The following is a 15,104-nucleotide window of genomic DNA, read 5'->3' as shown; positions in this document are numbered from 1 at the left end:
CTTTCCAAAGCCAAAAGCAATGCATCAGTGGACCCCAATAATGTCCCAGAATGGTTAGTAGTATTAAACATGACCTGTATGGCCCACTTGAATTACTTTTCAGCTGGAACCTGCAGTCAGGTTTTGTGCCCAAGGAATGTTAAATGATTACAGTCATTTCCCTGAACAAAGGAGGTCCAACCACTGATCCGCGTAACTACAAGTCCATAAGTCTAACCAGTCTCATATGTAAGGCCATGAAAAGAATCATCATGGACATGATAAATGATGACATAGGTAACCTGCAAACAAAGGCCCCATCACATTTTGGCTTTGTTAAAGGAAGGTCATGCATATTAAATCTGGTAGACTTTTTTGAGAGGGTCACCAAAACATTGGATGACGGTAAGATTGTGCACACAGCTTTCCTAGACCTTGCCAGAGCTTTTGATTCAATACCCCACTCTGGTATTATAAAAAAGCTCAGTAATTTAAGCATAAACCCTTTTATCACCCACTGGACAGCCAACTGGCTCACTGATGGGACCCAGGAGGTCAAAATAGGTGAAGCCACCTCAACCAAGAGACCAGTCAATAGCGGAGTCCCCCAGGGCTTGGTACAGGGCCTGCTTCTTTTTGACTTCGATTTCTCTGACGTGGAAGAAAATGCTGAAGGTTTATGGCTGATTAAGTTAACAGATGATTGCAAGCTGAGGGTTATCGACTTCTGACTAACAAATGGTGCCAAAGTCATGGTCTTAAACTCAATGCTAAGAAATGCATAATTGTACCCTTTGGGAAGTGAACCATTCTGGCTAATTACCATGTTGATAATATGCCCCTAAGAGTTGACCCAGTGGTCAGGGATCCTGGTATACACATAGACAGTAGCCTTACCTTCGACCATCACAGTGTTGAGGAAATCCTTTTATGTTGTGTAACTTATAAGTAAGAGCATGGTACATAGGTCCAAAGAGGTCATTATCCCACTGTACTCCGCCCTTATCAGACCAATCATAGACTACAGTGCTCCCTCCGGTATACTTGACTAGGCATATGTAGCAGCTAGAGTGACCTCAGAATTTCCTTACAAAAAGAATGTAAGGCATAACAAACCTGCATTATGCAGAGGACCTTAAAGCCCTTTCCTTCTACTCAGGTCTCCTATAGATTGCTGAGGGGTGATCTATGCCTGGTTTACAAGTCACCTGCAAACCCCACACTTATGAATCTCCTGCATATTCGTAAGTCAAACAGTATGAGAAGTACAAGGTGTAGGGACCAAAATTTTGTCTATGACTTAAACAGAACATGCTGGAGAAACAGCTATGTGTCCCAGAGACTGCCCCTTCCATGAAACAGGCTTCCCATCCATGTGAAACTGAGTTAATCTGTTACCCAGTTTAAACGCAACATAGACCAGTGGACGGTGAATAAGAGTGTTGCACCAGGCCTGCAGCCCATGTCCTTTATGGACAGAGGTAGCTTCTAAATGCCTGGCCCTCAATGTCCTGTTTGGATACAGGGCATTCATTATTCGGTCAGGAGAACTTGGCTAGGCTTAGAAAGGCCTCTTGGGTCATTATAACACAAAATAAATACCCAATGGATATAAAACTAATAAGACAGAAAGTGAACCACGACCAACAGAGTACTTCCGAAACATTTAATAGCTGTTCCACACACTAAGCGCTTTCACCATTGTTACATGGCTTCTTCAGAGTGAGTGGTAGCTAATCAACAAACCATCAGTATACACACATTAATTATTCAGTCATTCAATTACAAATTTAAAACACATTCATCTTAAAATAATATAACATATACAAGACAAATACATACCCAACCCACAAGTGCAATAGTAAAAATATATAAAAACTGTACTGTTACAATATTTACTGTTATTATGTACACTTAAAAGTAACTAGATTATGTATGCCCTTTGTCTCAAAATAGGTCCTAGGGAAATAAAATAATTCAATCCAGGTGGCATTGTTGCATTTAGCCACGTGTACCAATTGTAGTGTATTCTACATTGGTAAGACCATTCGAAGATTGAAAGATCGTATAGGTAAACATCTTAGGGCCAATAAGAATCATGATTCTCACAATGCTCTATATTCACATAGTATAGTTTGCACCAACTTTAAGAGATTTTTATTTTTTGTCATAGATAGGGTGTTGTTCAATGAAAGAGAAGGTGATGAAAAATTAAAGGTGGAATTATTAGAATATAAATGGCAGGTTATGTTGAATGCAACAATGCCACCTGGATTGAAAGATTTTATTTCCCTAGGACCTATTTTCAGACAAAGGGCATACGTAATCTAGTTACTTTTAAGTGTACATAATAACAGTAAATATTGTAACAGTATAGTTTTTTTATATTTTTACTATTGCACTTGTGGGTTGGGTATGTATTTGTCTTGTATATGTTATATTATTTTAAGATGAATGTGTTTTAAATTTGTAATTGAATGATTGAATAATTAATGTGTGTATATTAATGGTTTGTTGATTAGCTACCACTCACTCTGAAGAAGCCATGTAACGATGGTGAAAGCGCTTAGTGTGTGGAACAGTTATTAAACGCTTTGGAAGTACTCTGTTGGTCGTGGTTCACTTTCTGTTTCTTGGGTCATTAGCCTGTTAACAATATATAAATCTATAATCTTATATTATTTTCAAAAAAAATAAATGTCTTTCAAGTCTTAAGTGCTTATCCCCGTTGTTATAAAAATATAATAGTACCAGAAATACATGGCTGGGTGCTTCTGCTAAATTAAAGTACTTTACATAAATTTGAAGGTTGTGCGTCAGGGCTGGTAACTCAGCATGTAAAAATCAGCTACCAATCATTAGCGGACCGGAGATCTGCTGTGGCGACCTCTAACCGGGAAAAGCCGAAAGACACAACAACTTAAAATACAACCGTGTGGAGCCCCTGTTGCAAACATACTTGCTGTGATAGTATTCTGGGCTCTGCATTTTATGATGTACACAGTTTTAATTTATTTTTCAGTAGTCTGGGGTAGGGACTTATTTAAAGCTAGAACTGCATGTGCAAGTATGAGGATATCCTATGCTTATTACTGTGTTATTTGATATTTGTTACCCGTGAATGTTATGTGACTGATTTTCTGCCTTTCTTTTCTCTCTCTCTCTCTCTCTCTGTCTTCCTTTTCTAACAGATGTATTTTTTTTTTATTTCCAGGAAATTTGCAATGTCTTCCAAGATTGCAGAAACAAAAGGTTGCTGGAAGTGCTGTGTAGGTAAGAATATGATTTATTTTCTATTAATTTATACTTATTAGGCAGTGGCACTGTTCCTGTGTGTCACAGTATGGATACATGTTGGATAAAAAAAAATCACCTGTAATGATTGATTAGTCATTTTAACCTTCTTTTTTTTCAATATGTGTTAAAAATGATCTTTTTGGACATATACTAGTCTGCCTAGATAATTTTGCAGCATAGATTTTTTATTTAGTTAGGTGTTTGTTTTATTTTAGTTTAATTTTTCTGTTGGTTAACTGACGTAGCCTAGCTAGGTGCGATTCATTTTCAGTGGGTGTCCAGACTGAAAATCTTCATCATGTAATTAAAAAAATAAAAATGATTTGTAATGAACACTTTGTAAGACCATTTATTGTACTCATGGCAAATGAGCATGGGAGGAAATAAATCAGTGTAATGCATTCAATATTATTTACAGAAAATGTACATAAGGATAAAATATGTGCATCAAATGCACAATATCGCAGAAGAAACCATGGAACTGTGGGGAAGGTGGCAATGTAGTGTAAGGAATTGAAAGAGAAATGAGTTTAGATAAGGATATGCAATGTAAATGGATATGGGAATATATTGGAGGATGGCTAGGGAAGGGTAAATGAATGGATATAGCTTTAATGGTATAGAAACATAGTACTTAGAAATAGAGAAGGAGGCTTTGGATGAAGTAATCTAGATAGTAATCTAGCCTTTGACCATCACATGTCTACAGTAGGGAGGAAATCATTCTATGTTGCACAACTTATAAACAAAGCTATGGCATCTAAGTCCAAGGAAGTCTGTTTTCCACTCTATTCAGCATTTATTAGACTTATCGAGTACAATGCCCCCTTTGGTATGTACTTAACTAGACATATCCAACAACTGGAACGTCCACAGAAGTTTCTCACTAAAAGAATACAGAGAATAAATAAAATGTCCTATGCAGACTGCCTGAAGGCCCTATCCTTGTATTCTATCTCCTACAGGCTTTTCAGGGAAGATCTATGCCTGGCATACAGGGCATAGTCAGATCCCACTCTGATGGACCTCCTGCATATCCACAAAACAAACAGCACCAAAATTACCCATTCTAAAGAATTAAACCTTGCCTGTGATATAAATAGGATATGCTGGAGAGACTGGTATGCATCCCAAAGACTACCCCATCTATGGAACAGGCTTCCCATCCACGTGAAGCAGAGAGTTCCTCCCTAACCCAATTCAAGTGCAACTTGGATAATTGGATGAGGAATAAGAAAGTTATCCCTGGTTTGGCACCTATGTCTCTAATGGAGACAGGCAACCTGTAAATTGTTCATCTCCCAGGTCCCTGCTTGTAAATGTTTCATCGCACTAGCCCCTGCTTCACTTATCAAGGGTATCCGAACTTGTCAGAGATTTGGGATGCAAGACCAGGCTTAAAAATGCCCTTGTGGTCATTGGCCTAGTAAATACCAATGTAGTAAGTTAAACAATGCAGAGCTTGTAATAGGCAAGATGAATTTGTATGTAAAATGAGCTAATGGCTGGTTGGTGAAAAACATTTGCTGAAAATAGAGTGTAATTATTCAGAGAATCATGTGTGGGGGTTTCATTAGGTTAGATGCTAAAACCTTTGCAGTTTCATTGACTTCACTTTAGGCATTATATCTAGGAATCTTATACAGGTAATTAAACATTCAGATGATTGTAAGTTATGCTGTTTTAGCGTGTTGTTGTCAGACTTATTTGTGATCCAAGAATGTTTTAGCTTTTTAAGAAGTGTATTGTTATACCTTTCTTTTATAAAATGCTTGACACCTATACAGTAAAATGGGAGTAAAATTTAAAACCTAGATATTGTTATAAATGAAGACCTGTATTTTAACCTTAATGTAACAGTGGTGGTATATAATATCATATACAGTATTATATAGATAGTATTCAGTAGGGTCTATGTTTAATCATTGAATGGGGCCATTCATTGAACACTAACCATCGAACCTTCTTTTAATCGAAAGGCCAAATCATGGTAAATATTTTCATCAAACGATGATAGCTGGACATCATAAAGTAAGTGGAATGTAGTAATTATTTATCAGTAACTTAGGTATAAGGAAACCTGCCCTTTACCCACTGTAGTGCGATCTTGGAGTCCTTATTTATAACTAGTGAGGGGGAGCAGCCCCCCACATAAGGAGTGTCCACTGTTCACCTAATCCTCTTGTGGGGGACTGCGCCTCCCACACCCACACTAATTATATATACCAAGTCCGAGATGTCATTTCAGTGGGGAAAGGGCAGGTTTCCTTACAGCAAATTTACTGATAAGTAAGTACTCCATTCTCCTTCCTTTATGATGGTTTGGCCTTTTGATTAAAGCAAGGCTCAATGATTAGTGTTCGATGAACAGTCAGTTCGATGATTAAACATAGACCCGTGTAAAGTAGTAAGCTATTGTAGCAACACATTTGAACACACATGGCATTTCTCCAGTACAACTACAACATCTAGCAAAGAATCAAACATGCTCCATCCATGGAAGAAGAACAGCCAAGAAATCAAAAAGGAAACTCCAGTACTGTGTAGCAGTCACAGAGTAGTTTATTTCAGCCAGCAGGAACAAAACAGAACCGGTTTGAGCTAAAAGCCTTCATCAGCTGATAATGCTCCCAACACACTTATGTTTTGAATAACATTTACAAAAAGTAGTCTATTTGAAAATGACAGTAAAAAGTGTCTTAACAAAACTTGTAGTGGTTCACTTGGTTTGTGCTGTAATGTGCCATATTTAACTCAAAAATTAAGCACATGTCCTTCCATTTCACTGTTGCAGTATTCCTTACAGTAGGGATCTCCTACCAAGGACAGCCCAACATCCAACCAGTATACCAAGGCCTTTATGTTGCTTTAAGGTACGCCATACATCACATGTATGCTGTCCGTATATAACATAGGGCATAAATGTGACATCCAAACGTACCATCCTCAGAACTTCTTTGCTGCCAGTCCGAACGCCATCTTTTGACCATCAGTCTGAACGTTTGAGTCATTGCTGGTTTACCAAGCCATTTTAGATAAGTGCCCTGTTGGAGTTTTTGCTGTTACCTTTTCTTTTTGTTTGACTGCTTGGGAGATTTCATGTCTTCATAAAGGGTAGATGCCAGTGCAGGAGACAGATTTCCTATAAAGAACATTACAGGCAGTGCTTATTGTGTCTACCCACAATCATTTGTTCTGTTCCATTTGTCAGGCTTTCATCTCAAAGACTCTCAGTAGTCAGCTTTCTTCTTTGGCCCTGTATTTAGAAAAACAATGTCTTAAGCTTTTAGTGAGACACTGTGTAGGGAACTTCCCACTCTGAGGGTCAGCTGTCCATGAAAAAGAAGGCCAAGAAGTCTAGGTCCAGTTCATGTATTGTACCACCTGTGCTAGACATCTCTCCAAAGGCTAGTGAAAGCCCGGAGGATTGCCTGGCTCCTCCATTGGATTTCTGTGCTGCATCACTTCTGAAAACTGCATGGATATGATGTCACAGATGTCCCTGGAGGCCTTGCAGACATCCATTATGGATGTTCAGGGGGAACCACAGCTGATTATTACCATAGGGTCTAGGGGTGTTCCTCAAATTCTGGTTAGAGAGGAAGTTCTGACTATGATTGTGGAATGTCGTCCGATGTCTGAACCTTCTAAGTTTTAGGCAGATGTCCCTTTGAAAAAGAAACAAAAAAACAAAGCATGTTTCTCCTGCTCCTAAGGACCTCAGAGTGAATGGCACAATTTCACTCAAGGTTTATTTTATGCCCTTAAGGCTTTGAAGCCTTTTCAAAGAGTTTCTCTGTTCCTGCTCCACTTTGGTCCCCTGCTCCTCTTAAAAGGCCTAGGGAACTGGATTCCTCTGAGGAAGAGGTGGATTCAGATGAGGAATCCCTTGCTTATTTATTCCAGATTCATTCTCCTTTAGATTACGGTTCTGAGGAGGAGGAGTCCTCTAGTCCTGATACTCCAGTTGAAGAGATTTCCTTCGAGGACACAATTGTCAGGATGATGAATTTTTTTAAATGGGATTGTGCACAGGTTTCTGAGGTGCAAAAGAGGTACTACTAACTTCTGCAAATAGATGCTGCCTGACCTTCCTCTGTCCCTCTTGTTTTGTCTGCTTTATTGGATGCCTTTTCTGCTACATCTCAAGCTCCAGATTCCCAACCCCTTGCTCACAAAAAAACTGACATATTTATGGGATGCCTGAGGATTGCAAATTCCTATATAGATGTCCTTCAGCTGACCCCTCTGTGGTGTCTGTGTCATCTGACAAGCCATCTCAGTTGTCTTCTACAAAGCTTCTTCCTGTAGATATATTGAGCAGGACTATGGAAAGGTTAGGTAAGAGGGATTATACCTCTGCTACCTTGGGTTTTACAGCTGTCAGTTATCAATCAGACCCATATGTCCATATATATTTTGGCTCTTCTTTCTCAGGCCTGCCGGGTAATTTCTGACCTTCCTGATTCTGTAAGGGAAGACTTCTGCTCTCTCCTTGTTGGGGACCTCTTCACAGGTGGCTCGCCATTCTATTAGGTGCAGTTATGATGCAACAGACACTTCTTCTAGGGCTACTGCCTTTGGTTCTGTGATGAGGAGATCTTCCTGGCTTCAGCTTCAATCTTTGCCTGATGATATTATCCACCTAGGGTATTACATGGTCTTGAAATCTGTTCCCTCTTTTGTGGGCATTCCTCAGCCCTCCTCAGGAACAGTTGGCTTTCTTTCCAAGGTGTTTCAGGGCCTTTTGACTCAGGGAACTATTCAGGAAGTTCCAGTTTCCCAAAAGGGGAAGGGGTTTTACTCCAGAATGTTTTTGGTTGCCAGGAAAGAGGGCACTTGAAGACCCATTCTGGACCTCTCTCATTTAAAACCTTTCTGAAAGTCCCTTTTATTCGAATATTGTCCCTTCAGACTTTGTTCCCCCTGCTGCTTCCTCAGGCTTGTATGTGTCTGGACCTCAAGGATACTTATCTTCACCTTCCTATTATTCATCCCTTTTTCAGGAAGTTTTTACATTTCTCTGTTTTGCCCTTTGGCCTTTCTACTTCCCCAAGGGTATTCACCAAATGCCTCACTCCTGTGATTGCTTTTTGCAGGCTAAGGGAGAGACAGATCTTTCCCTACTTAGACACGGTCTTACTTCACACATCCTCTCCAGAGATTCTACTGCAACATTTTTACTTTGCTATTTCCCTCCTGCAAAGCCTGGGGTTCACTATAAATTTCCAAAAGTCCTTTCTCACTCCTTCACAGGATCATGTATTTCTGGGGTGCAGGATCCAGACTATTCCAATGCTGGCATCACTGCCTGCTCCCAAGGCCTTGACTCTAGTTTCCTTCTTTCAATCCCTTCTTCCTCTGGCCTTAATCTTAGCAAGGGAGTATCTGAGAGCTCTAGATTTTATGGCCTCCATCATTCCTATGCTCTCTTTTGCCAAACTCCACATGAGAAAACCAGTGGTTTCTAAAGTCAGTTTGTTGTCAGCATTCTTATTTGCTGGACTTCTTAGTCCCTCTTCTTCCATGCCTCAAGCTGGAATTTTAGTGGTGGATTCAGCACTTGACTCTTAATCCAGGGCTTCCCTTTCAACCCCCTCTTCTTTTTTTGGAGCTGTTCACAAACGCTTCAGACATGGGACGGGGGAGTATCCTTCAGATCTCTAAACGTGCAGGGTCCTTGGTCGTATCAACAAAGAGAAAACCACATCAGTGTCAAGGAAATGAGAGCTCTTCTGCTGGCTCTTAAGGCTTTTTACTTTCTATTCTCCCCAGGGTCTCTGATGGTGTTTGCAGACAATACCACATTGATATCAACAAGCAAGGAGAGGGGTAATATCTTACCTTCTTTGTAGGTTGGCTCTCCTAATGTGGGATCTAGCTGTCCAATATTGTGCAACTCTTCAGCCAGTTTATATTCTCTAGGGTTAGAACATTGTGGCAGACACACTAAGTCCATAACACAATCCCACAAGCGGATGCTTCACAGGGATGTGTTTCTGGACATTATCCACCAGTGGGGTACTCCCCAAGTAGATCTTTTTGCCTCCATTCTGAACAGACAACTGAGTCCGATATCCTCTGGTCTAGAAGGTGGATGCCATCTCTTTTTCCTGGAAGGGGGTGTTTTTTATGCCTTCATTCCCCTTCCCCTCATTCCAAAAGTCCTGTTCAAAATACAACAAGATGCTGCCAGAATCTTTCTGGTGACTCTGTTTTTGCCCAGACAGCACTGGTTTCCTCTTCTGCATTTAGCCAAGGGCAGTCATCACTAGTTACCTCACATGGTAGACCTACTCACACAGGGCAAGACATCTCTCATTCATCCTCACCTGTCCACTCTTCAGCTGACACTGTGTGAGACAGGATTTTGATTCCATGCAGACACCTTTTTTCTGAGGACATGCTTAGGATCCTGCTGGAAACCAGGAAGCCCACTACTAGGAAATCCTACTTATCCAGATGGAAGAGATTTTGTTTTTGGTCTTTCTCGTAATCTGGGTCCACTTTATGCGGATGTTCCTTTTGTTTTATCTTATTTGTGTGAACTGCTCAGTGCTGGGTTGGCTTATTCTTCTGTTAAGGCACGCTTATCAGCTATTTCTAGGGTAAATTTGAAGAGAGGGATAAAGAAAACAAAGAGGGCCTATGGAAGGAAGGTCCAGAGCCACTTCACCAATACAAGGGACTCCAGGAGCATGTGGCAGGGCATAAAAGCCGTTACAGAATACAAACAACTATCAGCTGAATGTGGGTACAGCATAGAATTCCTGGATAGGCAAAACATCATCTACAGCAAATTTCAGGAGAGGAACTGCTTAAAGGCAGTGAAACTTCCAACAAGTCTAGAGGATGAAGTGCTCAGTCTAACCACAGGTGAGGCGAGGAAAACCCTGTGATAGGTGAACCCCAGGAAAGCAGTTAGACTGGGCAACATCCTGGGAAGGCTGTTAAAGGACTGTGCTGAACAACTAAGCACTGTACCTGTGGACATTTGTAACATCTCCCTTGTCCAAGCAAAAGTACCCAAATGCTTCAAAAATACAAACATAATACCACTGCTGAAGAAAGCAACTCTCTTAAGCCTGAATGATTACAGACCAGTAGCTCTCATGTTCACTGTCATGAAAAGCTTTGAAAGACTGGTCAAAAAACACCTGTCAGCAAAACTACTAGCTGCACTTCACCCACTACAGTTTGCATATCATGCTATTCACTCCATGGCGGATGCCATCTCGGTTGCACTACATTCCACAATGGCACATGTGGAGAATAAGGACATTTATGTTAGGATGCTGTTTATTGAAATTAGTGCAGCATTCAACTCAGTTGTCCTACAACAGCTAATTGAGAAACCTGTCCATCTAGGCCTCAGTAACCAGATGGATACTGGACTTTTTGATTGAAAGACCATAAAAAGTATGTGTGGGTAAGAATTCCTCAAGAAACATCACAATTAACACAGGAGTACTCCAGGGATGTGTGCTAAGTCCACTATTGTTTACCATACTAACTCATGACTATATAGCCAGATTTAATACCAATCACATTATGAAGTTTGCAGATGACACTACAGTTGTGGGTCTCATCAGTAATGAAGATGAAGGAGCATACAGGGAAGAAGTGAATATACTGATTGACTGGCGTGCTAGGTATATCCTTGATCTTAACATCACCAAAACCAAGGACATCATAATAGACTTCAGGAGGACCCATCCAGTTCACTCTACAATCATGATTAATGGAAAGAGTGTGGAAATGGCAAGTAGCACAAAATTCCTGGGAGTCCACATTGTGGAGGACTTATCCTGGTCACTAAACACCAATTACATAGACAAGAAAGCCTACCAGTGCCTGCATTTTCTGCATAGGTTAAGGAAAGCTAATCTGCCACTCTGCATCCTTATCACCTTCTACAGGGGGCCATAGAAAGCATCCTGACAAGCAACTTCACTGTGTGGTACTGGGGCTGTTCAATTGCACATCAAAAAGCCCTACAGAGGGTGGTGAAGGTCGCGGAGAGAATAACAGGCTCCAATTTCACACTGATACATGGTCTATATATGACACGTTGCTACAACAGGGCCACAAAAATAGCCGGTGATCCCACACACCCTGCTTATGGTCTGTTTACAAGCTTGTCATCTGGTAGATGATACCGCAGTATGCACTGTAAAACAGCCAGGTTCAGGAACAGTTTGTTTCCACAGGTGATGATTAGTTTCTTGAACACTGGAAGCAATCTCAGGAATGCTAGTCATTGACAATGTTAGTCAAACCATTTTGGTGCAACAGAAATTATGAGATTCTCACTCACAGTTATCTATTTACAATGTCAGTTAAGTGTAATATTTATCTGCTAGCTATTCTAACATATCAGAAAATAAGCATGCAATAATCACTCAGCTGCTAAAAACTGTAGATATAGTAATTTACAGTAGTATGTAGTAAACAGTCTAACTTAAAGTTAATGTTATGTATGTTGCATGTACTATATGTAAATTGTATGTGTGTAATTGTTATCTCAGTATTGAGCCTGATGCACGCAATTTCGTTTAGGTTACAATTGTGGAGTCTAAATGACAGTAAAGTTACTTTGACTGTGAATTCTACTTGTCTGCATTTATCAGCTCCTATAGGTTCTAGATTTGAGGCTAAACAGGTTCTTAAAGACATCCTTCCCTCCTCCCTGGGATCTTAATTTTGTGTTGGAAAAATTGACCCAGGGTCCTTTTGAGCCTGCAGTTTCATCTTCCTTATGGCATTGTTCTTGGAAGACTGTACTTTTGTTAGCCCTTACTTCTGCCAGATGGGTGTCCAAGCATCAAGCCATTATGGCCTGCCTTCCTTTTTGTAGTGTTCTATAAGGACAGGGTGTCCCTCTGTACGAATCCTTCTTTTATGCCCAGAGTGTTGAATGAGTTGTCTCTTTATCAGTCTATTCATTTACCCACTTTTTCCCATTTTCTGTAATCTGCTAGTGAGAAGATACTGCACAGTTTGTATGTGCATAGGCAACTCAGATTTTATTTAGATAAGACTAAGACTTTACGTAAATCTGATCAATTTTAGTTTCCTTTCATCGTAGATCCTTGGGTATGGCTGTTTCCAAGCAAAATATTTCTTGGATTTCTAAAGCCATTTCTTTTTTGTATTCCTTTCAAGGCAAGAGCCTTTCTTCTTCTGTTAAAACTCATTCTACTAGGGCTGTGGCTTCTTCTGATGCTTTTCAAGGGCTTAGATACTAACTCTGTTTTTGAGGCAGCTACCTGGACTTCTGTGTATACGTTTACCAAGCACTGTAAGTTGGATGTGATAGCCAAAGCTAGATCTGGCTTTACTAAGGACATTCTTCATGGGTTCCTGGAGAATTCTGCTGGTCCATCCTCCTCACTCTCTTCTTCCTGAGCTTTTGCACTCTCCCTATTGTTAAGGATACAGCAACAGTGAAATGGAAGGATGTAGTACAGTTGTGTAAGATCTTACCATAACGGTAGATGTCCTTCTCTTCACTATTGCAGTATTCACTCCCTCCCTCCTTCCCCTGGTTCTTTTCTTCTCTGGATGTACTGGTTACCTCTTTTTTTCCATTGGACTGGTATTCCTACTAGGGCTGTCAGTTCTGAGGATGGTATATCTGGACGTCACCTTTATGCATTACACTATAGGCAGGAAGCATCCATGTGATGTACAGTGTACCTAAAAGCAACCTAAAGTCTTTGGTATAATGGCCGGATGTTGGGCTACCCTTGGCAAGGGATCCCTATTGTAAGGAATACTGCAGAAGTGAAGAGAAGAACATCTACTGTTAATGGTAAGATCTTACACAACTCTACTTTATAAAGGCTTTGGTGCAAACATTTGACAAATGTAGTGGCCATTCTCATATTTTTGCTGTAATCTATCACTTTTAACTTAAATGAAACTTACAATGCTACAGTAAAACCCATTAACAAATTCAATGTGGCCTTCTGCACTTTAAGTAAATACCTTCTCTAACTAAGGGGAATACTACATTGTCTTGTCAAAAGAATAACTGAGGTCCAGGAGTTATATTATTTGGCACAGAACTTTAAGATAAGATCATATGCTTCTAGACCTAGACCTTCTAGCATTCCTGGAATTGATTCATACAGCCACTATCTGCCTACAGTATGAATCTGAGCAAGTCACTAAACCAGATGTTGCTCTTAGGTCACCTCTGAAAAGAGACTATGTCTCCAGTGGGTTTACCCAGGTATAACCCTTGCATTATATTCTGTATGCACTAAGTTATTTAGAAGGGATTATTTCAGTATTTAAGGCCCTGTCTGAAATGGAGCTACTTAAATCAATTTAATGATCTGTTGCACACATGTTTAGCAAGAATGGGCTATGTAACACTGATTTTAACAACTGCAGAAGAGGAGGAATAAGAAATGAATTACCCATTTCTTTTTACCTAAGCAGTCCCCCTATTGTTTAACTTCAAAAGAAAATTGGATGGTTAAATGGGAGACTAAAATATGAGCCATACCTGTATTGCATTGTTGATTTTTGTTTTGTAAACTCAGTAAACATTTAATTGAAAATAGAACCAGACATAATGACTTTCAAACTATATGATGACCATGGGTCCTAAGTTTGATCTTTAGTGTAAACCCCTGCAGGGAAAGAAGGAAAGATAGTGAGATCTGAATCTTGAGTGTAGAGAGGGAGACAAGTGATCTTTGGTAGGTGACTGTGGCATACAGAGCACCACATACAGAAGAGCAGTATAATGACAAGTTCAGAAGCAGGAGCTTAGATGGTAAAAGAGGAGAAGGACCGTAGACTGAGAGGCCTTAAACTTCTAGCAGTGATCGTGGAGCAGGGGTCATATCCAATGCATAGCCAGGGAAACAAGGGAGTAGAACTTAGTGTAAACTTTTGTAGAGATGAAATATTCAGGTATTCAGGTAGGATAGAAAGTACTACCTAGGTACCTAAAGACCTAAATTAAAGGGGTGGAATAAGATTACATAGACCTAGTGATAAAGGTTTTATTTGTGTATGTGCGTATATGCATATATACATCTGTGTGTGTGTGTGTAAGATATATATATATATTTATGTATACATATATATATATATATATATATATATATATATATATATATATATATATATATATATATATATATATATATATATATATATATATATATATATATATATATATATATACACATATACACATATATGTATGTATATATATAATATGGATTCCATACATTTGGTCGAATTACACTTAGTCAAAAATTATTCCAGGCATTTCACTTCACTGAAAGCTCACTTCACTCAAAGCTCACTTGGTCGAAGTTCATTTGGTCGAAAACGGAATATAGCCCCTGCCCCACTGCAGTGCAACCCTGGAGTGAGAATATTAAATAAGGGGGGGCTGGAGGGCATAGGCCCCCACATTATGCTAATAGTTTTTACTAAAGATGTATATATCAATGCATTTCTAATGAATATACCTTCTTATAATAGTGAATACATTAAAATTATGTGGGGGGCTACGCCCACCACACACCCCATTGTGGGGGGCTGTGCCCCCCACACCCCCTTATTTAATATTCTTTCTCCAGGGTTGCACTGCAGTGGAGCAGGGGCTATATTCCATTTTCGACCAAATGAACTTCGACCAAGTGAGCTTTCAGTCAAGTGCAATGCCTGGTATCAATTCGACCAAATGTATGGAATCCATATATATATATATATATATATATATATATATATATATATATATATATATATATATATATATATAGGGGCTTACTATCACATAGTCGATCATACTTTGTGCG

General features: G+C 39.7%; 1 protein-coding gene across 2 annotated transcripts in view; it reads left to right on the top strand.

The window, feature by feature from the left end:
* The window catches only part of LOC122805364 (mitogen-activated protein kinase kinase kinase kinase 2-like), a 1,562,336-nt gene that overhangs the window by 1,258,184 nt on the left and 289,048 nt on the right, over positions 1-15,104 (top strand). For both annotated transcript variants that reach the window (XM_044075456.1, XM_044075455.1), the window contains one exon: positions 3,194-3,252. In XM_044075456.1, coding sequence (XP_043931391.1) covers positions 3,194-3,252 — 59 coding nt within the window. The remainder of the gene's footprint in view (positions 1-3,193; positions 3,253-15,104) is intronic.

The sequence above is a fragment of the Protopterus annectens genome, chromosome 6.part1, assembly GCF_019279795.1.
Source record: "Protopterus annectens isolate FY-2018-M chromosome 6.part1, PAN1.0, whole genome shotgun sequence".
NCBI classification, from domain to species: domain Eukaryota; kingdom Metazoa; phylum Chordata; order Ceratodontiformes; family Protopteridae; genus Protopterus; species Protopterus annectens.
Note: the sequence above shows the minus strand (reverse complement) of the source record. Positions and strands in the feature narration are given on the sequence as shown.